The sequence below is a fragment of the Leptinotarsa decemlineata genome, unplaced genomic scaffold (genome assembly GCF_025532065.1).
Source record: "Leptinotarsa decemlineata unplaced genomic scaffold, Ldec_3_MD MMD2_P_RNA_scaffold_6, whole genome shotgun sequence".
NCBI lineage: Eukaryota > Metazoa > Arthropoda > Insecta > Coleoptera > Chrysomelidae > Leptinotarsa > Leptinotarsa decemlineata.
The window spans coordinates 3,325,274-3,348,734 of NW_027412533.1; the positions used below are offsets into that span (position 1 = coordinate 3,325,274).

Sequence of the window (23,461 nt, forward strand, 5' to 3'; positions counted from 1 at the left end):
GAAAAATTATTGTCAAATAAATTGATTGGTGTAGGTTGTAAAATCATATTTCATCAACAATAAATGATTTCCAATCCGAGTGATTTCACGACGTTTCGATTGTATCCACAGTATTCGTCGGGTGATGATTGATTTTTCTCAGATGATTTGAAACTAGTATCAGTTGTATTGTTTTCAATCACAACTGTTCGTGAACATGACACCTTTTTTGGGTTACTGAAAAAAAAGAAAAAAAAACGTGTGAAAGAAATGAAAATAAATGTTATTGACAGTTGGTCATTTCCTTAAATTGCAAAACACTTCCATAACCACTTTCTTTTATTTATCACTACGTTTCTGAAAATATATCTGAAGTCTTCTAAAGCACAGTCATATCCACAACCCCTGAACTTGATAGGAATCATTTCATCATGCGGTTTGTAGTATCCATTGATAATGTGACTGTCTTCAATTTTTCGCATTTCAAATATCAGAGAACTGGCGAAGGGAGGCATTTCCGGTGATAATGTTTCGAAAACTCCGAAAGTATTCAAGAAACATGCAATGTTCACGTCGTGCCCACTGTAAAGAACGATTTCTCGTTTGCTGGAACAATTTTGTACTATGCAATCGAAGTGTTGTATCAGTTCATTCAGAAACGGTCCAGCCCCTGAAAGAGAATGGCTATATGAGAAATAAAAATAATGGAATTATAAAAGAATAGTGGATTCTGGCTCAAACGACCATACATTTGATGTGAGAAATGAATTATCGTATTCTTTGTGTATTCCAAATACAGGGTATAATATAAGTACGTTAAAATATTCAAGTGAAGTTGCTAGGGTGTATTTTGCCGAATGATAATTTTAAAATACTAGCAGTAGAGGGATGCAATGAAACACCACTAACAAGTTACCCAGCTAGGTCAGTGGTCGTAGGTTCGATTAATAATAAAAAAAATGGTTGTTCTTTCTCGCGCCACCTAATTTTGGCCAAAAAAAAGGAAATTGCCTTGATAACTAAGGAACCCCCTACTGCATTATATCAGTAAAATTTCAATTATAAATAATCTCAAATATGTCTTTATACAAATATCTGGAAAAAAGATTCAGCTTCAGCACTGGGGAAATATCGGATGGTAAAGAAATATTCAACATTAGTGTAAACAAACATGTATATTTGTATGGAAAAGCACAATACTAAAGGTACAGAATACCCCGACAGAATCTTAAATTAATTGTGGTTGAACTCCCACAATATGGGCTGAAAAACTATTAGTATCAGAACTACTGATGCAAAGCAAATAATGTTGACAGTTGTGAATGTAGGGGATGCTGATTTGTGACGTCACTTCAGAGTACTCAAATAATGATAATAATCTTACTGAATAATAATCAACATATAAATGAATATCCCAGAAACATTTGAAGAAATATCTAAAGAAATATCTTAGTTCTTTGAACACCCTCCTTCCGGGGTATTAGGGTTGCTACGATGGCTGCAGTCAGCTCCGAAAGAGTCTAGGACGGTCTTCAGTCTGTTGTAATGGCTGAGAACTGCTCTCGCTTAAGAGACTAACACACCGGTGGTGTCTTATACGGAATAGTTGACCATATAGAGGCACAAGAGTGGAAGAATCCATGAAGAGAACTGATGAGGAAAACGAAACCCCAGCTGGCGGTTCTACGGGCCTTCACAGTCGATGGCTCAGCCGGAGTCAAACACCCTAAAGAGTGAACATATAAAAATATACGCGGTAGAACAAATATGGTTCATATGTGCATTTACAAACCTCTCAGTTGAGGGTGTTTCCACTAACAGATGGTAATTGATTTGGTCCCAGTGTAGAAAGAATCCAACAACAACCTGGTTTCAACGGAAGTGGGCGGTGGAAATGGTCCAAACATATGAATAATCAGGCCTTAAAATAAATACGATTCATGTAGGTACACCTCCATCTGATATAACATAACCTCTTATCGGTGCTTTATAAATCCGGCGAATTGCCGAAGGGATTTCTGCGTCTCGACAAAAATATAGGTTTCAGACAACCACTAAACAACTCCAGAAATCGCCGAGTCCGAAAATCTCGAAATCCCAGAATGGATGCAAAAATTGCTGCAAGATAATTCGGATCACGCACCACCTTATTCATCAAACTCCACAATCAAGAGAAAAGACAAATGACAAAATAGTCATTTCAGAACAGATCGGTGACAGTGATGACAGGTCGATTATAATACCAGAGGTGACACTCTACTTCCGCGTTCAGCGAAATAGTCGGCCTTGAATAAAGGTAATTTCAAACGGAATACCTACGGTATTTCTATGGCCAAAATCCACCACATCTCAGCAAGAAAATAGCCAGAGCTTCGAATATGAATCGCACAGGGATAAAGATCTCAACTGTAAACAACGCTCAGTGGCGTACCCGATATATTTTCCTTTTAATATTGATATGGAGCTAGTGCTAAATTCGCCCGTAACAAAGTATTCTTGAGACAATTTTAAGAAAAAAAGTCTATATGAACTTGTGTCCGAAAATGCTTCATTTCGGGGATACGGGGTGTTGAAATTGAATTTTTTTGGTCGCTTTTTAAAAATAAATCTTGCAAAAAATGAGTTATTTGCACGAAATTCTGTACCCGGGTTTTTTTTAACGTGTGGAATCATAATTTCGTATTGAATTTCATTGAACATCTAGAGGGCGCTGCGTATGCTGTCATTATTTCAAATTGCCCTAACTTTTTTGACAGTAAACTTTTGGTACGTTTCATGAAAAAACCTGATTCTCACACCTTTTCTAAGTAAAAAAGGTACACCTCCTCAACAACGCTGGAGGTGATCATTTTCGGGATATTTACAATTTTCTATATCGATGCATATTATTTAGCTCCTAGGGCGCTAAGTGAAGTTGCTGAGAACATTACAAAAAGTAAGTATGCGGTGGATCTCGTCAAAATAAACAACTTCTTCCTATAAAATGTTAACCGAAGAATGATTCGTTTTCGAAATACAGATTGTTGAAATTTCTCAAAACAGGGTACGTTTTTGTCATGAGTTTTTTTGCAATTTCATATATTTTCATCAAACTTTATACGCAGTATACCCGTACAGACTTCTTCTAAACCGAGCATTATCAATCCAAATAAAAAAAATTGTCAGGTTCAATTATTCAATTAGAAAGTGCTACATTTCGTAGTTTGTAAAAAAACAATTCGGAGAAGTACTATGTTATTCATCAGGAAAATGAACATATAAAAATTGAAAGAAACAACTATTACAACAACTGTTCAAAGTGACGATCCCCAACAGTAATACACGCTTCTGCTCTCCTGATCAAAGAATTTGTCAGCATTTCCTCGTTTTCAAAGAGGCTAGCATGAACTAGTGATTTAGGTGTTCCCAAAAGAAAAAATTGACGGAATTGAGGTCCGGTGACCTCGGGGGTCAATGCTCAGTGCCTCCTCTTCCTATCCATCGTTGGGGATATGGTACATCTAAAAAATTTCTTGCTATCACACTAAAATGAGCAGCAGCTCCATCGTGCATAAACCAAGAGTGATTTCGGAGACCAATGAAAACATCTTCCATAAGTTGGGGAAGCTTGTGTTCAAAAAAATGTAGACGAGCATCTTCAGACAAACGTAAGGAGAGAGAATAGGGCCCAATTGAATAATCACCAATTTATGCCTATCCATACATTAAAAGAGAATCTGTCTTGGAAATGAGTTTGCGTTATCGCATGTGGGTTATCTTCCGCCCAGATGTGGTTATTATGGAAATTCATGATACGATTTCTTGAAAAATTGGACCCATCTGTGAAGAGGATTTTCGACTCACATTCAAAGTTTGACTAATTTTTCCTGTACTTGTCTCTGGATGTTCACTAATTTCTTCGAGAACCGCCTCCTCCCATTCTACAGTTCTTGTAATCCGTGGCCGTCCTACTGCAGAATTTGTTTCAAAACTTCCAGATTCGGAAAGTCGCCGGAAAAGATTCGCAAATGTCGCTGCACATTTTGGGGATATCTTTCCTGATAGAAGCGTCTAGCCTCGCTTGAATTTCCGTCATTTCAGCATTCGTAAAATCACTTTATAAACTCCGAACTGTGAATTTGTCAATCAATAGTTGAAAATGTGACAGCGAACTTCTATTTTTATAAACAAACTTTCATAGCCTACTCGATTTAATTAACTTAATTTGCAAGGGGAGAGTGACAAAAATTATTGAAATCAAATTTGGCAATAAAGCAATATGCATCGATATAGAAAATTGTAAATATCTCGAAAACGATCACCTTCAGCGTTGTTGAGGAGGTGTACCTTTTTTACTTGGAAAAGGTGTGAGAATTAGGTTTTTTCATGAAAACTACCAAAAGTTTACTGTCAAAAAAGTTAGGGCAATTTGAAATAAATAATGACAGCGTACGCAGCGTCCTCTAGATTTTACATGAAAATTAATACGAAATTTCAATTTCCCACGTCAAAAAACCCCGGGTACCGAATTTCGTGAAAATAACTTATTTTTTGCAAGAGTTATTTTCAAAAAGCGAACAAAAAATTCAAATTCAAAACCCGTATCTCCGAGACGAAGCATTTTCGGACACAAGTTCATATAGACTGTTTTTCTTAAAATTGTCTCAGGAATACGTGACATGAATATTTTTACGTACTTATGTTATACCCTGTATATTCATGAGAAATTGACCTCAATTCAATAGAGAGGCTTATTCAAATATACTTATATTCAATATATAGTTTTTTGAACCTCCTGATCATATTTCAAAACGAAATCATTTTGCTGTTCTACCAACCAGTTTAGTTCTCAATACTAAGTGTCTTAAGTTTCAGAATAAAATGATACTTGGTGTATGTAACGTTCAAATTTTATAAACTACACGTTACGATTCGATCTTCACAAACGTTATTTTCAAAAAAATATCACGACATGTTTCGCTATCACAGTAGTTTTTTCATAGTCAATGACATACTGAAAATTAATTCTATTATATACTCTAATTTTCATTCTCAACGTACCCAGGTACTACTTTTGTCATATAACCTAAATCATCTACTCAACTTTTATACGTGATTGATGACTTGTTTACTTCATGGTAATTCATGATCACTCAAATGAAACGAATAAAAACACTTTTGTCTAAATACCACTGGTAAATTTTATACCGAAATCGGTTGTATATGTATGTAAAATCTACCAGTGATATTTATACAAAAATGTTTTTATTCAGTTCATTCAAGTACTCAACTTTTATATACCTCAAGATATGATTACAATTTTACATAAATAATACAATGTCGGATTCTAAAAAATCAAGTTCAGTAATGGTGATCCATTTAAATCTATGGTCATTCAGTTAAATGTTTGTTTTTTAGTTTATTAGTTTCTATTGCTTCCAATTAATTCAGCTTCAAACCTTTATTTTTTAAATGTAAAATTTCCAAATCTCCGTTGAAAATGTGATTTTCTTCTAGAAGATGATTTGAATATGTTGAACTTGTTTTCTCATATACATAGGTCATATGATGTTTCTGGATGCGATTGCTGAGTGTTCTGCAGATTTCCGCAATATATACAAGGACAAGTTCCACAATTTAATTTATATACTCCTGATTTCTCGAATTAGGATGTTTTGTCATTATTATTTTCAACTAACTTTTCATTTGTATTACCTGTTGTGAATGCAATTTTTATATCTTGTTTCTTCAAAAATGAAGCCACTTTCTCTGTTGTTTGTCCAAAATATGTCAAAGAATTATTTGGAAGCAATGGAAACTAATAAACTTGAAAATTCATACATTTTACTGAATAACCAATGGGATCTAAATGGATCACCATTACTGTATCATTGATGTATAATTGATATAATAGGCTCTAGGTCAGGGGTACGCGTACCTCTGGAGGGAACGACATTGAGTCGTAGGAGCTACGCGAATAGGTTTACGTCATAGCGGTGGCCAAGCTTGCGAAAACAAGCAAATCACAGAAACACATTTCATTAGAAAAATTAAAAAAATATGACGAAAACTATTTGAAAATTGGAATTATGTGCAAAAAAGAATCTCAATACTCAGAGCCACAGTGTATGTTCAGAAGTACTCGCAAATAGCGCGATGAAATCTTGAAATCAAACGTGATAGTGAGCTTTTTATTCCCAAAAGGGCTAGACCGCTTGGCAGAGGTGACACATGAAATGTAACACCCACTTTTTGCTAGTTATGTTATTAGTCCCATGTAATAGGGGGTGACCCTGTTGTCATACATCGGGCACAGTTCCGGATTCCGTGCTACTACTAAGAATTTTCCAAATACCACCGAAAAATACCCAATACTTTGTAGACCCAAATATCGAACTCGAAACCCCGACGCAAAAAATACTTTAGTTGTTCGATCTAATATTTTTCAATATTATTTTTCAAGGGGTAAGCTGTGATCTGGAAAGTCTAATGGGGGCACGAGTTACAATAAGTTTGAGAAACCCCGCTTTATGTAATCATAATTTGAAGAGGTGTATGAAAGTTGAGTGGATGGTTAAGGGAATTATGATCTAAGAAGTACCGAAGAAGGTATCTCTCACTTATGATTGCGTTGTGGTATATAAAAATTAGAGTATTTGCTAGAATTGACTTCCACTATATCATTTAGTAGGAAAAAGCTACTGTGATAGCGAAACATGTCGTGATATATTGTTTGTGAATTAAGTTTGTGGAGAACAAATCGTAAGATGTACTTTACGAAATTACTGTGGATCTTCATCAAGTAGAGGCCGAATCAATCAGAAAAAATTAACTATTAAATTTCCAAGAATGTTCAATTTTAAGAATCTATTCACATCATATGTTATTGGAAGTAATTATTATGCATATGGCGCCTCTGTATATTCACAGAGCACTTGGCGCCTTTGTATATTTACAGAGCACTCATGGTAACAAGGTTATCATTACAGATTTTCATTAGTTCGGATTTCCATTGTCTAATACTATAACAGTGCCTTCATTTCAAAACTTCCCACCCCTAGTACTTGGTTTGGCAGGAAGAATTTACCGTAGGCAAAAAACACGTCAATTTAGATATCGGGGGGAAGTTTGAAACCAGTGCCAGTGGTATTTTAGGTTCAACACACTTACCCCCAGCTACCCCCACTTAATAATTTTAAATGGCACCCCCTATCTTGTAACACATCATTTTAAAGATCCAAAAAATCCTCACTCAACCCTGTTTAGAAAACTGAAATTGGTTGATCCGTTCTCGTAAAATAGGGCAAAAATAAAATGAATTATAACAAAATGCAAAAATTTATGGAACCGCTACCACTGACTCAATAACGGTATGTTTATGTCTCTTTTTTACACAGATTTTTTTGCTTAAGCTGAAAGTGAGATAAGGGCATAGTTGCTTCTTGGCGTCAGTTACAATTAAATGGTGAAAACATTTATCAGAATTAGTTATTTCTGATTTTAAACTGTTTGTGAAGTTGCACTGACAGTAATACAAATCGTAATGGTGTACACTTTACAAGAAAGAACTGAAATTATTTTTAATTATGGTGATGAAGATAGGTGTGCTCGTAAGACCGCCAGGGTTTTTAATGAAAGGCATGCAATGTGAGTCACCGATATGTTCTAGACTTTATTCAAAAATTTGAAGAGACCGGTTCTGTATGCAATAAACCAGTAAAGCAGTCGAGAGTTCTTACGGATGCCGCACAGATTGAGATTTTAGGCCAATTCGCCGTTGAGCCTACTACTTCAATTTCGAAAGTCTCTAAGTTAGTTAATATTTCAGTTGGTTCTGTAGACAAAGTTTTAATACTAAACAAGTTATATCCTTACAACATCAGTATTCTTCAGCAATTCAGTGAGGACGACTATGATAGGTGAATTGAATTTTGTGAAATAATGACTGCGAGAATTCAAAATGACCCGAATTTAATAAAAAAAATTTGCTTCAGTGATGAATCAACTTTTTTTCTTAATGGCTTTGTAAATGAGTATAACTGTAGATACTGGAATAATGAAAATCCACACTTGTTTCGAAAGGAGCATACGCAATATCCACAAAAAATAAACGTCTGGACTGGAATTCTGGAAAACGAAGACAACCCGCTCTTGGATGAACAAAATTTACATTTTCAGCAGGACGGCGCACCGCCACACTACGCATTGCATGTCCGACAGTGGCTCGATCAACGGTATCCTGACAAATGGATTAGCAGAAGAGGCGTTCTGGAATGGCCGGCGAGATCTCCGGATTTAACGCCATTGGATTTCTTTCTCTGGGGTTATTTGAAGACAATGGTATACAAAACTCCCCCGCAGGACATTCAGGATATAAGACACAGGATTACTGACACATGCAGACAAATTAATAACGAAACATTTACAAAAGTCCGGCATGAATTCGAGAATAGATTGTACTTTTGCTTAGCTACCAATGGTGAACATTTTGAAGACCTAATAAAGTAAGGTCATTTATTTAATTGCAATAGCTATTATTTTATTTTTTATTGTAATTAATTTTCTCTTTACCCTATTTTACGAGAACGGATCAACCAGTTTCAGTTTTATAAACGGGGCTGAGTGAGGATTTTTAAGATTTTTATAATGATGTGTTGCAAAATAGGGGTGCCATTCAAAATTATTAAGTGGGGGTAGCTAGGGGTAAGGGGGTTACACCTAAAATACCAGTGGCACTGGTTTTAAACTTCCCCCTCGATATCTAAATTGACGTGTTTTTTGCCTATGGCAAATTCTCCCTGCTAAACGACGTACTAGGGGTGGGAAGTTTTGAAATGAAGGCACTGTATACAATGATTTGAAATTCCTAAAGGAACCACTACGAATAAAACAAATAAAAAGAATAGCTGAACCCAACAATTATATTAAGTAGAAAAACCCTGAAAGGAAATTACAGTGAAATAAAATACAAGTAAAAAATAGAACAGTTGAACAAAAAATAAAAAATTAGAGATTCCAAACCAAGTTACTTCACGACGACGTTTCGATTGTTAGTATCCACAATCGCTTTCGGGTGATGACTGGACTAATTCCTCCGAAAGATGACTATTTATGGGTCATTCGAGTATTTTTACTTATCTCTTCTTTACGCTTCACCGCTTGATATCTCTACGCTAGCTATACGCAACATATGGAATCCCATAATCAAGCGAAAAATGGCCTCCCGTCAAACCGTCATCTCCACTAAACCGGTGAAATGGAAAGAGGAAAGAGCAGATAAGTGAAGAAACTCGAATGACCCATCTCTCGGAGTAATTAGTCTAGTCATCACCCGATGACGATTGTGGATACTAACAATCAAAGTTACTTGGCTAGTAATTTCACAATTTTTTATTTATTTGTTCTATTTTTCATTTGTATTTTATTTTATTGTATTTTCATTTCATTTTTTTAGCTCAATATAATTGTTATTTTCAGCTATTCTTTTTAATGTTTCATTTGTATTGGTTTCTGATATTCCTCAGGTCAGTGATACTATTTTTATCGATATTTCAATATTTTGTAAATGTTATACATAAAGGATACGAATGTGATACGACCCAGCACTACAAAAATTGAATGTAGTAGTGGTTTCAATAAATTATCGTGTCAGTTACGATTGGAGAGGACAAATTTCGTGTTAGTAGATCATGGTGGATGGAACCTGAAGTACCAAAAATTTCGTGTGCTACTGCGGCACACATCATCAGTGCGTTGACTGCGAGGATGAAGGCTTTATCTCGAATTGTTTGGTGTGAATCAAGAAGGAAACACAGTGAAAAAAAGTACGTATACAATAACAAGAAAAAGATTGAAAACGGTAAATACGCGTAATGTGAGAATAAAAGCTTTTTGGCTTCCTACTTTTCCATGATTTAACAAAAAATGCAGAAAATTGACCAATGAAGGAAATGAGAAAATTGGAATAATAACTATGACGATTTTCAGAGCATTTATAGAGCATATAAAGGATTTTCCAATAGGTAGTTGACAACTTTGAATTTGATTTGTGAACGCACTATTTCACTGATCATCTAACTGTTACTTTCCTTTGTTTCAGTAAACTCAACATTTTCATCATGGTAAAGTACATAAACCAACAACGTATACAAATTATAAAAATGTACTACCAAAATTCGGAGTCGGTGACCACAACTTTAAAAGCGTTGACTCCAATTTTCGGTCGTTATGCTCGCCCTAGTAGACAAGCAATAACAAGTTTGGTGTAAAAATTTGAGTCTACATGTTCATTGTGTGATGCTGCCGTGCTAGTGAGACAACGGGTTGGTCGAAGTGACCAAAATATCGCTGCCGTTCAGGCGTCCGTAGTAAACGATCCGAATCAGTCGATTCCGTGGCGTTCTCAAGAACTGGGCATCGCCAAAACCACTTTATGGCGAATTTTGCGTAAAGATCTTGGTTTACACTCATACAAAATCAAACTGACTCAAGAATTGAAGCCGATGGACCATTTGACCCGACGTATGTTCTCTCATTGAGCTCTGGAGAAGATGCGCCAAGATGACGGATTTGGTGAGCGTGTTCTCAAGAAATGGACCAGTCAATTGGCCACCTCGTTCGTGCGATTTAACGCCGGTAGACTTTTTTCTTTGGGGCTACGTCAAATCATTGGTCTATGCCAACAAGCCGACGACGTTGGAAGAACTCAGAGCCCACATTGAACGCGAAATAGCGGCCGTTGCGGCCGAAATGTGTGACCGAGTCATCGAAAATTGGGTCCAACGAATCGACCGCTGCCGACGTGCCCGTGGTGGCCATATGGACGAAGTCGAGTTCCATTCATAAATGTTGCAATTGTGTTTCAAGTCGATCATAAAGTTTTGGAAATATTTCAAATGGTTTAAGTTTTATTTAAAAAAAAAAGTTGTCAAGTCCTTATTGGAAAACCCCTTACATTAAATTGTATGAAAATCAATTTTTAACTTTTAGTTTGTACTACAAACATTCGTTATGAAATTGAAATAAATATCATTCATAAGAACTCTACGCAATGTAATATATGAAACAGTATTGATATAAAGTGTCAAATTGAACAGTATCATCAATTGTATATTCACGAAAGAAACCTTCATGGCTTTTTCAAATTGTCATTAATGATATCCAAAAATGATAAAATATCATGTCATTTCTTGTTAAAAATTTATGTATGATAAATTGTACTATTCAAGAACGGTTCAATAGTAGATAACGAAATTAATTCAAAAAAATTATCAAACTTGAGAAGCAAATTTGTAAACAGACTTCATTTATACCCGGAAGTGAATGATAATCATTCCGAACATTTATTTAAATAAACTGGAGAGTGTTTTGAATAATTATGAAATTTTGATATTTATCGTATGTTTGTAGATTCTGAATCGAATATGAAACTGTTCTTTGCTCAGGATCGGTTCTATATTGGCGTTTGTAGAACAGATCTGAAATTGAACTGGGCACCGCTCAGGATTGTTTTGGAAATTGAGCGATAGTTATCAATTAATTTAGGGTCACGTTTTCATATAATTGGATTCACTTAGAAAATTCAGGGACAGTCTGGAAATATAACTTGAGGTCAACAAAAACGTACTCATAACGTACTCATATATCTCATATGAAAAAAAAAATCAGTTTCTCCAATATTTCTCGAATTACTTTTTTTTTCAAATATATTCAAAATGATTTTATCAATTAAGTATTCCAAAATTACTAATCTACTTTAGATTGCATCCTCTTTTCAAATCAGTAGTATGTATTGGGCTTTTAAAGCCTGTTTACTCACCGATTATTTGTTCTTTTTCGGTGTAGCAAATCGACAACGCCATATTTTTTGAAACTTCAGCCAGTGCTTCTGGGAATACTTTTTGCGTCCATTCCGGTAACTTTAAATTAACCAGTGACTCCACGTAAAGAGTATCCCATACGGTAAAAGCCGTTAAAAGCTCATACGTTGGCATCAGTGTATGTCTCCTGATATACCTGTACATTTCTCTATTTTCTTTATTCACTTCTCGAAAATATTTGTCGGTGGTTTCTGTCACGATGTAATGAAAGTCAAATTTTAGGCAACTGACCAAAGTTCCCAAAACGGACCAATCAGATATATCTATTGATATATTGCGGTCCAAGTTTGGATAAAGTCCTTGCATGAATGCAATCGCAGATAGGATATTTCTTTTGTTTTTGTCGGATTTTATGAGAATGCTGCTCTCGTTGTAAGTTTGTGGTAAAAAATCATGATACATTTTCCGGAAATAGGATCCCAAGTTGTGTAGTTGTATTTTTCCAGACTGAAAAATAAAACCGTAAATCAGTGTATGAAATTTTATACTTACTTATACTCAATAAAATCTATATTTGTATATATATGTATATTGTATATATATATATATATATATATATATATATATATATATATATATATATATATATAGATAGATATACATATTGATATATACATACACACACACACATATATATATATATATATATATATATATATATATATATATACATATTGATTTCAATTCAAGAGCCACTTCCCTATTTTTTTCGCAGATCTTTTGTTCCTCTATTACTTCTGTAATTTTTTCGAAATTGTTTCATTAGTTATTCAGAAATTAAATGTTCAACATTTTATTTAGAAAAAACAGAAAATTCGCTGTGGCACATTTGATTGAGTAAATCAACAAAAGTAATATCAATGGCAACACAATCACCGGATAAAGTGTTCGAAATTACCTCAATCTAGTTCCATATAACATTACAGTCTACTTTCGAAAGCGTTTCGTACATTATTGAAGATGTCCGGCGTCAAAAGTGGAAATTCCCGAACAATTCTCTGTCGCAGGTCTTCTAAATTTGTATCATTTATTCAATTAGTAGTAAACGTTTCGAAATGGACGACACTGTTAGTTTTTTCTGCACTGGTAGTTTTTGTTGAATCTAGTTGTCGCAGAACAACAAGTAGATAGTTAGCCACTGTCACTTCTTCACGAATTATTATTCAATCATCCCTGTTCACTGTGTTCCAACATGATTTATCCTACTGAAGGAAGAATAGAAATTGTTGCAACCTATTATCGAAATATTGAATGTGCTAAAGCTGCTGCAAAAATTTATAATACAAAACATCCAGACCACAACGTGAGCCATCATAACATTAAAGAGTTAATGTAACTTCAGGTTTTGTTCACAACAGAAAACATGAAGTATCCCGTCCTGTCAGAAATGACGGAGTTGAAGTTTTAGGACATGTACAATTGGATAATCGACAAAATATCAGACAATAAGTTATAGCGTCTGGTGTATCAGCTACTCGTACTAGTGTTTTTTGGATTTTGAAAGTCTACAAATTCCATCCTTTCAAAATAAGGCTAATTCATGAATTGAACGAAGATGAACCTGATCATCGACTTCAGTTTTGTGAAGTGTTCAGCGAGAAATTGACCAATAACCCAAACCTATTATACACTACATGTTTTTCAGTCGAAAGTTTTTTTATGTTGAATGGTGAAGTGAATAGACATAATTGTCGTTACTAGAGCGATGTGAGTCCTCATTAGGTGATGGATACACATTCACAAACTCCACAAAAATTGAATGTCTGGGCCGGAATTCTTGGTAATCATATTGTTGGACCATTCTTCATTGAAGGTAATCTCAATGGAGACACATACTTAAATCTATTACGAGACTGTGTATATCCTATGATTACACAAATTTTAGAAAATTGTGACATTTTAGTAAAATATGAAAAAAGATTCCAGAAGGATGGTGCACCTCCATATTTTGATGTTCGGGTGAGAAATTTTTGGACGAACTGCTAGAGGAGCTAGATCACCTGATCTCATACCGATGGACTTCTTTCTGTGGGCACACCTGAAGTTGAAAGTGTACTTTACTGAGCCTACAAATTTAGAAGCCCTGCGACAGAGAATTGTTCGGGAATGCCGATTTCTGACTTCGGACATCTTGAATAATGTACGGAACGCTTTCGAGAGTAGACTGTATTATTGTATGGAACTAGATGGAGATCATTTCGAACACTTAATCCGTTGATTGTGCGGCAATGGATATTACTTTTGTTGATTTTCTCAATGAAATGAGCGACAGCGAATTTTCTGTTTTTTCTTAAATAAAATGTTCTACATTTAATTTCTCAATAACGAATGACCCAATTTCGAAACAAATTACAGAAGTATTAGAGGGTGAAGTTTCGGGTATAATTTTCATGTCATAATTGGTCCCCCTAGATATAAAAATTCATGTGCTCTTTGAAATTTTCGATTACACATCCGTTCCTGACTCACAGGGGGGTGCCTGTATTTGTACTGCATCAGGTACTCTTCTTTGTGTTAGATCTTCTCTAGGAATGTGTATGTTTTTTTTTAATATATTGAATGTGAGGTCTTGTTGTGTTTTGATTTGTACTTGTTCCTTGATAAGTGATTTATGACTCATGCGGTTTCCCTTGTTGACTTGTTTTATGAGTTTTATGTTCTCTGATGGAGAGAAATTATGTTTGTTTTGTATGGCGTGTGAAATTCTTTATCGGCCAAACCAAGAAAAAACTGATCCAAAGGTAAAATGAGCACGTATATATATATATATATATATATATATATATATATATATATATATATATATATATATATATATATGTTCTACTTTGCCAAGCTTTCGTTTCTATTGGGAAGCTTCTTCAGGGCCTACAATTTGATGAATTGTGAATTTTTTCGCAATTGAAAAATATTACAATTCATACAGTAAAAATGAGTGAAAAACAACTATTGAACATATAAATTGACGAAAAAGTTAAACATGTATAGGATTGTCTGTGGGTTTAACAAATGTCATACCTTCACATAAATGTCATTTCTCAATGGGTATGATGATTTTATAATTTTTGACTCTAAGAAAGAGTTATTGATTGATACAATTTTTATTATTATTATGTTCCTGATGTAGTCCCAGTAAGTTACTGTATATGCTGCTGAGATTATCAATGTCAGTTTTTTTATTCATACAATCAGAAGGCTTATTAATTTCAACCATTTCAAGAAAAAGGCGTTTGGAAATATTTTTTTCTGTATGTAGAACTTTGATATTAGTGTAATTTGGTTTGTGTCCTGTTTCTATAGAATGTTGTGCTAATGCACATGATTTCTTATCAAGCTTATATCACTTTTATGTGAAATTATTCTATCATTGAGAAATCTAGATGTTGTTTCAATATAATCCAAGTTGCAATTGTTACAAGGAATGTTATAAATTACATTCGACTTTTTTGTAGTATCCGTTTTATCTTTCAATTTAGTATTCAAATTCTTTATAGTTTTAATATTTTTTTGGTTATTTTGATATTTTGTTCATTATGATGGCGATGGCAGATATGTTACTTGTCGTTCATTTCAGCTCTGTTCAAGGTATGATGTTTTGTAAGAATTAGATTATTGATTATGGGACTTCGTCGTGATGTAGGACACTTCCTTGCACTGACGAGAGGCCAAATAGCCGGAAACCGTTCTGCAAGTGTGCCTACGTTTCAATAATTGAAAATCGATTCTGACAAAAGCATATGCAGGAAATACTTCTGCGAAAAATCCTGCACTGACACCTGTTGGATATAATCCAACGCTTTTCATGGTATTAGCCGGGGGAGTAGTTGTTTTCTGATAGGTGTTGTTAGTCCATCAACCTACAGTGTAGGTGAGTTGATACTGACCTGAATGAATTGTTCTCTTGGACAATTTATAGTCAGTCTTCAAGAAAGTATGCCCACGTACTATAGGTGAGATACGTATTGCGTTGTTGCCACGTGGTGCAAAATATTCCTACAACATAAGGTATGACACAAGAAATGCAATAATTTGCAGATAAATATGGTTTGGGGATTTTTTCGAAGTGTTTACGCCAAATATTCGAAAATTTTTGATAACAAAATTTTCAATATTTGATACCTACCTAAATTTTTACTAGTGTGGTTGTGCCTACTCGATATCAAGTTAGCACCTACATACAGTGTATACTTAAATAGTCTCCCTCCTTTCAACTTTTGAACGGAATAAGATATTTAGGTTAGACAAAATTTACGTAAAAGGGTATAGTTTTAACTACTTTGTTATAAGAAAAACAATTACTCGTCGCCGAGAGGACAAATAAAAACAGCGGGTCTTGTGATAACTCGTATGATAGATTATTCAATTCTCTATCAAACGCTCTAATTTTTAGGAATTGGTTCAGCCTTTCGTGAGTATGTGGCAGGTTCATATTCGTTGTAAGAATCTGTAAACAAACGATGAATATCATTATTTCAACAAAAATTGTATTCATTCCAAATAATATTTGAAATGTTTGCCATTCAATTTCTAGCAATAATAAGGTATGTTTGAAAGTTTATTTCTCACATTGGGAAAAGTACCTGAGGAAATTTCGTTGCAGGCAACTCTTTTTTTATCCAAAACTTCTGAAATGAACTGTGGTTGTATATCGTACACTGAAGATGTCGCGTATCCTCTCGAAACATCTAAATGTATAATAACAGGTGACTAGTGGGGAATTCTAAAGGACCACGGTAAATTACGAATCCAAATGAGTTTTCAACTGATGTCATATTTCAGCAGGATGAGCTGGTTTGAAAGCATCTCGTTGACTATTATCCAAACCGGTCGACAGGTGAAGTTGGTAGCGCCTTCTGAGCGACAAGTGACGGAACAGTATCATTTTTTTTATCAAAAAGTGGTGAACATGATGCCTCTTTATTCAATTCCACACTGTATAAATTTCCTTGCTAACTTCACGAGTATAGAGGTCAAATTATTAGCATTCCACTATTTGATCGATTGAAAATAAACAACGTAACTTACATCTGTTAGTTCACCTGGTCCTAGTCCGTTCCAATATTTCTTATCTTGGTAAGGGTCAGTTGGGTAGAATATTATTGGTGTCCTGAATCCATGCCTAAAAACCTGAAAAAGAAATCTTGCTACATTCAATAAAAAAATTGTGGTGATGCAATTATTCCAGAATACATAAAAATCAAAATTATTACCTGGACAACCGACAAAAGACCTGAGTTTTCGGAATTACTTTCACTAATTGAAACTAAAATAAGCAAATAAACTACTAAATAATTGGAATTCATAGCCATTTATATATTATTTGCAAATAATTGCAAACGCTAGAAAGTACTTGAAGAAGTCAACTGTACTAATTCTTATTGAATATAATTTAAAATATACATTGAAAACTATATAAAGCTTACTCATCAAATCAACATAACTTATATCAATTATTCAAAAGCCAAATGTCTGATAACAAATGAAATAGAGGCAAAGATAAATAAATAATTATGTGATATCCACAAAGAAACCACAAATTAGTAAACAAAGAGTAGTTTCATTATACACGGTAATTGGAAAGTGTATACCTTTCCAAATACAATGTGCAACGAAGTAGTTTACTTATCAAAATTGTTGATAAAAAAAACAGATTTGTTTGTTTTTACAAGAGTTGGCAAGTATGTGGTTCAAAATTAGAATAAAATTGATTTTCATGAGGTTTCTGAGTTTCTAATTATCCTTTATTCAAGAGTGTAATATGAATGAAAAGCAGTAGGTACAGACTCGTCTCTCTCTCTTATATAACTCACTAGCTATCCGCCTAGTATCAGCAATGCAATGGCGCATTGCTGATACTAGATATACGTATAAACGCGTGCGATTGCTGCTAATCAGAAAGTTCTATAGGGCGACGCTCTCCTCTATGCCCTCCTGCGTTGAGTGCCCTGAAGTAGGATCTTTCCCACACGGTTACTGTGTGCAGAAGCTAGAATCTCGTTTATCCACCCCACTCATTCCTGTGTGGATCTCAATCTCTTAATGGGCACTTCAGCAAGATTGACATCTGACCTCCTGCAGTCGAAAGTCAGTCTTTAGGTGCTTTCACTTTTGTTGTCTGTTGATTTTGATTTTTCGTGATTTTACTTTGTGTAATGTTTGCATGGAGGTCCCCTCAAGATTACTGGAGACAAGTGTCTATCGGTCGGGAACTATGTATGTGTATGTGAATCTGTAATAAAGTGTGTGTTAGTAATCTGTTAATAAAGGTTTTGTTCTTACTAGAGCCGCCTGACAGCGACTCTCAGAGGTGGTCGTTGGTTCTGCTTCGTGGTCCTCATGTGTATATCCCTTTCGCGAAGTTTGGGGTCGTCCCTGCTGAGTCTTCCATGAAAGTCACGCAGTGCTGGATTGGCGTGTGTTCGTATTCTTTCGAATACGTTTTCAGCGTGTTCTGTCATGTACGATTATGCGTGTACGTAGTGGACGATGAGATACAGGTTCCGGTAGATAAATCTATTAGACATGTATCTTGGAGCGTTTACGGCAGCTCGTATGCATGCGTTTATCTGGATACTGCGTATGTATGTCGCTGCGCACAGGTCCCAGACAGTGGAGGCATACAGAATGATGAGTAGTAGAATGGTCTTTATTAGAAGCAGTTTCACGTCCAATGATAGGATTGAGATTTTGTCTGGCGGCTCTCGCCAGCGCTATTCTTTGTTGTATGTGGGACCTGAACGTTAGTCTCCTGTCGAGAGTGACTCCCAGGTATCTTGTTACGTTGGTGCACGAAATCTCTTGTCCATTGAAGATGACGTTTCCTTTTGAGTGTACCAGCCTCCTGGTGACTCTTGTCAGGGTTCACACTGATTTTACAAAAATTGGCCCATTCCTTCAATCTGTCCGCTTGCTATTGCAAGTATCTGATGACTTGCGCGTGGCTAGTGGATCTCGCCAGTAGAGCTGTGTCGTCTGCGTAAAGTGCCAACTTGTTGAAGTAGTTCTCTGGCTTGGGCACCTCTGCTGTATATACCGACAAGAGATATGGGGAAAGTACTGCACCTTGTAGGACTCCTGCTTCCAGAAGTCGCATGGCAGAGAGTTCGTGTCCTACTCTGCAACGGCATGGTCTGTTATAAAAGATTTGATTAGTCTTACCATTTGTTTCGAGTAGCCAAAATTGCTCATTTTGACTAGTAGTCCGTCGTGTCAAACTCTTTCGGATGGAATATCGCTCTGGTGTGGTATCCTTTGCCCAGGTTGAAACCTTCAGTCGCCTAATCTAGGGCGAAGCTCGGCCTTCGAAGCGATATTTATAGGAACGCGCCGCTGGCGCTGATGGGTCAATATTCACCTCTCTCACTCTATCTTACGGCAAATTTAATCTGTCGTTCTTGTTTCCGCCCTACAAAGATCCCTGTCTTTGTCATTTATAAATTGTCACAGAATAGTATTCAAATTGTTTGGAATAAAACACGTTGTCCGTTAGTGACCATTGCACCGCCATCACTGCAAGGGATGGCGGTGTTGCTGTACCGCCTGTATAGTGGCCTACAGGCACCCAATGGTGAATGCTGTGGTGTTTCTGTAATTTGTAACGGTACCAATTTGTTCCACAAGGTATAATCATTCGAAAACGCCAGAATAACAATTTTCAAGCACCCGTAGGTCCCTCTCTCCTTTTTTTTTGTTAACTGGTGGGCCATGAGATTACAGAGTTAAACTATTGTTGTTTACATTCAGTGAATTATCTTTCCAATTATTATTGAAGTACTTTCAATGAAGATAGAGTGCGATGTACGATGTGTTCCAAACTTCAAAGTATCCCTTTCAAACTCTTATAAGTATATTTCGGCATCCAATTGGCGAAATCTTGTACATTTCAAATTTTCTTTCTAGTAGCCCCACGTTACGGTGTTGGGTTGTCACTGTGACAGCCTAATAATTCGGCGCCGGCTGAGTGAAGACGGGAGTGGGGAAAATATGCAAATGAAATTTTAATTGTGGGCGCCAGGTAATTTTACCCCTACCGAATGCTTGTCTGAACCCTGTTCCTAAATTACCGAATGAACTTAAGCCCATCTGTCATAATACAATTGACATAATGAACTGATTTATCACAAATAAAAAAAACATAATGATCTGATTTATTATAAATACTTCACGAAAATATACTATTTGTCAGTAGGTAAATTCATATAAATAAATAATATCTATGGACATACAATTTGCATTTAGAATTGAACTATAATTAAGTCACTATCAAATGTGACAGAAATTAATATAGGTTCCAAGATAACCAGGAGAAACCTTAAATAACACCAAAATTGAATAGCCACTAGCTTTGGATCCAGAGTGAAAGGCGCGTATTACGTTTGTCAAAAATAAAATAAAATCATCAGTATGAAACTAATTTCTACCCCTTTTACAATATATTGTCTATATATATAACGGTATGATGGCAAGTGGCGAGAAAATAAATATTAAAAAAAAACGACGAATCATTCACTGTCTACTTGCGTGGCTTGACATCTCCTGAAGTGCCAAACTCAAGGTTGCCTCCGAAGAGAGTGTAAGGCCAATTTAACTTCAAATGCTATACCCAAGCAAGCAAAACTAGGCACTGTTTTCACTAAGTGAAGACCCTCGGAAATAATCCTCAAAGAGATGTTTCTATAAACAAATTTTCCAGGCGGGTCTTCTTCGAACATTCACAAAGCAACCTCAAAAATGGAATCCGTAGGACTATCATATTGAAACGGAATAATACTAATTCCAGCGCATGACCATATGTCATGGACAGGTATGATGAACCAATGCGCAATCGAATAGAGCTGTTTCAAAATATCAAATCATTTAAATAAATTTTCCAAACTGGAACAATATACTGAATGATTGGAAAAATCAGGGATTAATACTATGGGGAATATTTCCTCTCAGAGACAATTTCGCTAAGATATTCAAAATATAATATGAAATGAAATATCAACATTTCTTCAGGGATACGTTAGTTGATCTTTAATTATGACCTTGACTACTAGGTGTGTTGCAAGTATGAAAATATATTTTTGTAGGGAGAGAGGGACTTACGGGTGCGTGAAAATTGTTATTCTGGCGTTTTCGAATGATTATACATTGTGTGGAACAAATTGGTACCGTTACAAATTTTCTGTCATTAGCAATGAATATGTTTCGAAACTCTCCATTCAAGATGGTGTGATTTGAATGTTTGTTCTTTCGAGTCGACATCATTGCCAACAATTGGATGCTACTTACGAGAGGACATTGAAACCTAAAGAAGGGAGGGGTCGACCAGATCCTAATATCGGGCCAGAACGGGTAAAGTTGTTCTATAATCGAATATTAATCATTCTATTTTAATTTCCTGATAACTGGAGTGAATTTATTCTCTCTAAAAATTGCTCTGGAGTCGAAACCAGAGCCCAAAAAACAAGGCATTCGAGACCCAACACCAGAGAGCGATGTTTCGATCCGCACTAATGGACTGAAATATCCCCAATTTGAAAAACCAGTCTGTGTTAGTGAAGACCACGATATTTCTCCTTACGAAGATACTTACAGATTCATCAATCGATTCATCATCAAAGGACAGATCATCATCGTAATATATCGTGAAAACAAGGCATCATCCATGAAAGTTCGGTCAAATGTTAACTAGTGTGAAAGCAATGCATTATCGATCGAAATCCTATCGACCGTCCAAATTCTGTATGTATTCAAGTAGCCTTAAGGATTTCAGCAACGACAGCTTATTGATCGCTCACATCACTATTCATCTCCCGCTCTGTATCCTCTTTCACAAAACATCATATTCATTTATGTATGCAAATCGCATGCACTCCCTTGAGCTTTCTTGTGTAATTTTTATGATATCTCCAGTTTTTCCGCAGTCACCCCGGTGGCTCTTTAGCCGTGGTAGTTTATTATTTTCGATAAGCCGTTTTCTCCGAAAAGTTTTGGAAAGTACTTCGGAGTGCGTAGAGCTTATGCCTTCCGAAGAAATCCCTTAATCTCTTTATGATTTCTTAAAGCACAGGAAGTAAATACGCCTTCGGGAAAAACATAACACTAGAATGAATTCTTTTCGTTAGTCGTAGATATAAAAAGAAATAATTATCCTCGAGACCGTTAATGTTGAGGGTCATTAAAGATAATCAGCATGCTGGTTTTTTGATACCCTTTCTTCATCATAATGAAAATTCTCTGAAAGTATAATCTTTGTATATCATTTTGAAGAAGTCTACGAGAAGAAAAAATCAATAAGATGGTCAAAATAACACCGATGTAATCGAATAAATTAATTCAATAAAAAATAGTATTAAAAGATGAGCAGAAAAAACAATGAGTGTGAAATTTCAAAATACCAGAGCACCAATTTGGAAATGAAACAGAGTAGCGACTTGAAATCAGATAACAACCGCAAGATAATTTTCTATACAACTCAAACCACTATACATTATCTTCCTCAGGCATAATTTCAATAGTATTAGACACGCCTTCGATTCTAGGTAAACTAATAAATCAAATCTACAATAATCTCACAAAAAATCAGTTCATAATTTGAACGTAAAGTGAAAAGAGTAGGGTTCAAGTGATAGTTTCCTGAGGAACCTTGTGATGAAATTACCTCTTCGTTATTCGAGGAGACTGCGTTCGCGATTGAATTGTGAGAAGTTTCAGAAAAATCAACCAGCAGCATACATGTAGCATGTTTCCGGTAAACATTGAATTTGCAAAACAACTGTTTGTTCTGAAATGTTACATATATAAAATAAAAAACAAAAAAATGTCGATAAAAACAGAATGTTTCATGTCCGTATTAGTACAGAGTAGGCCAAATAGGACATTATTAAAAGTAAACTCCTGTTTTCAAACTTGATAAATGAAAACTGATGGTTGTTGACTGAAGGACAAATTTAATGACAAATTTAATGGTATAAACCGCATATCGATATCTATCACCTTCACCTTCAGTTGCAATAAATCCGTAGCTGCACCATTCCATCAAATTGTACTCAACTTACCTGAAAAAAACATTATATATTGAATATGTAAGAAGCATTAAATGTCTAGGTGTGTATATCGATAACAACTTGAGATGGAACTCTCATATCAACTTAGTAATTAATTTGAATTTATTAATTCAAAACTCTTAAAAAATGTTTGTCCATCACCGAATTGAAAAAACTATATTATTCTCTTGTTGAGAGTCATTTGAGATACGCTATTACGGTTTGGGAAATGCGTCTAGGATATTTTTGAATCCTTTGGAAATAACCCAAAAAAGATTCAGATTTTCTTCCGATAGAGTGTATACAGATTTTTTTTTATATTGGACATCAAGCTATATTTTCTCTAGGTAAACGTAAGATTTCATTTCTGTAACTCAGAACCAGCTAAGTCAGAACACGAATATAATACACGAAATCGAAATGTACTCACCTACCCGTACATTCTAAAGAAATCAATTTCTCAGCGGTCCAATTCAAATTTTATAATTCGGTACCTGAAACAATATAAATAATAATAAACATTTGTGTTGGGGGTATATATACTCGAACGTGGGGGATATTTTGTACAAATGCTAAACTAGAACTTCAAAT

At 35.3% G+C, this 23,461-nt stretch overlaps 2 protein-coding genes across 10 annotated transcripts in view; one reads left to right on the forward strand and one right to left on the reverse strand.

Moving 5' to 3' along the window:
- LOC111510402 (uncharacterized protein CG43867) overlaps positions 1 to 23,461 on the forward strand; it is a 746,925-nt gene that overhangs the window by 568,222 nt on the left and 155,242 nt on the right. The gene's annotated exons all lie outside the window — the stretch shown is intronic.
- On the reverse strand, positions 246 to 22,640 carry LOC111510691 (prostatic acid phosphatase). The gene is made up of 4 exons (XM_023166626.2): positions 17,048 to 22,640; positions 16,863 to 16,964; positions 11,777 to 12,284; positions 246 to 649 (listed from the first exon to the last, which is right to left on the reverse strand). Exons 1-4 carry the CDS (start codon positions 17,144 to 17,146, stop codon positions 285 to 287), a joined length of 1,074 nt encoding a protein of 357 aa, XP_023022394.2. The 5' UTR covers positions 17,147 to 22,640; the 3' UTR covers positions 246 to 284.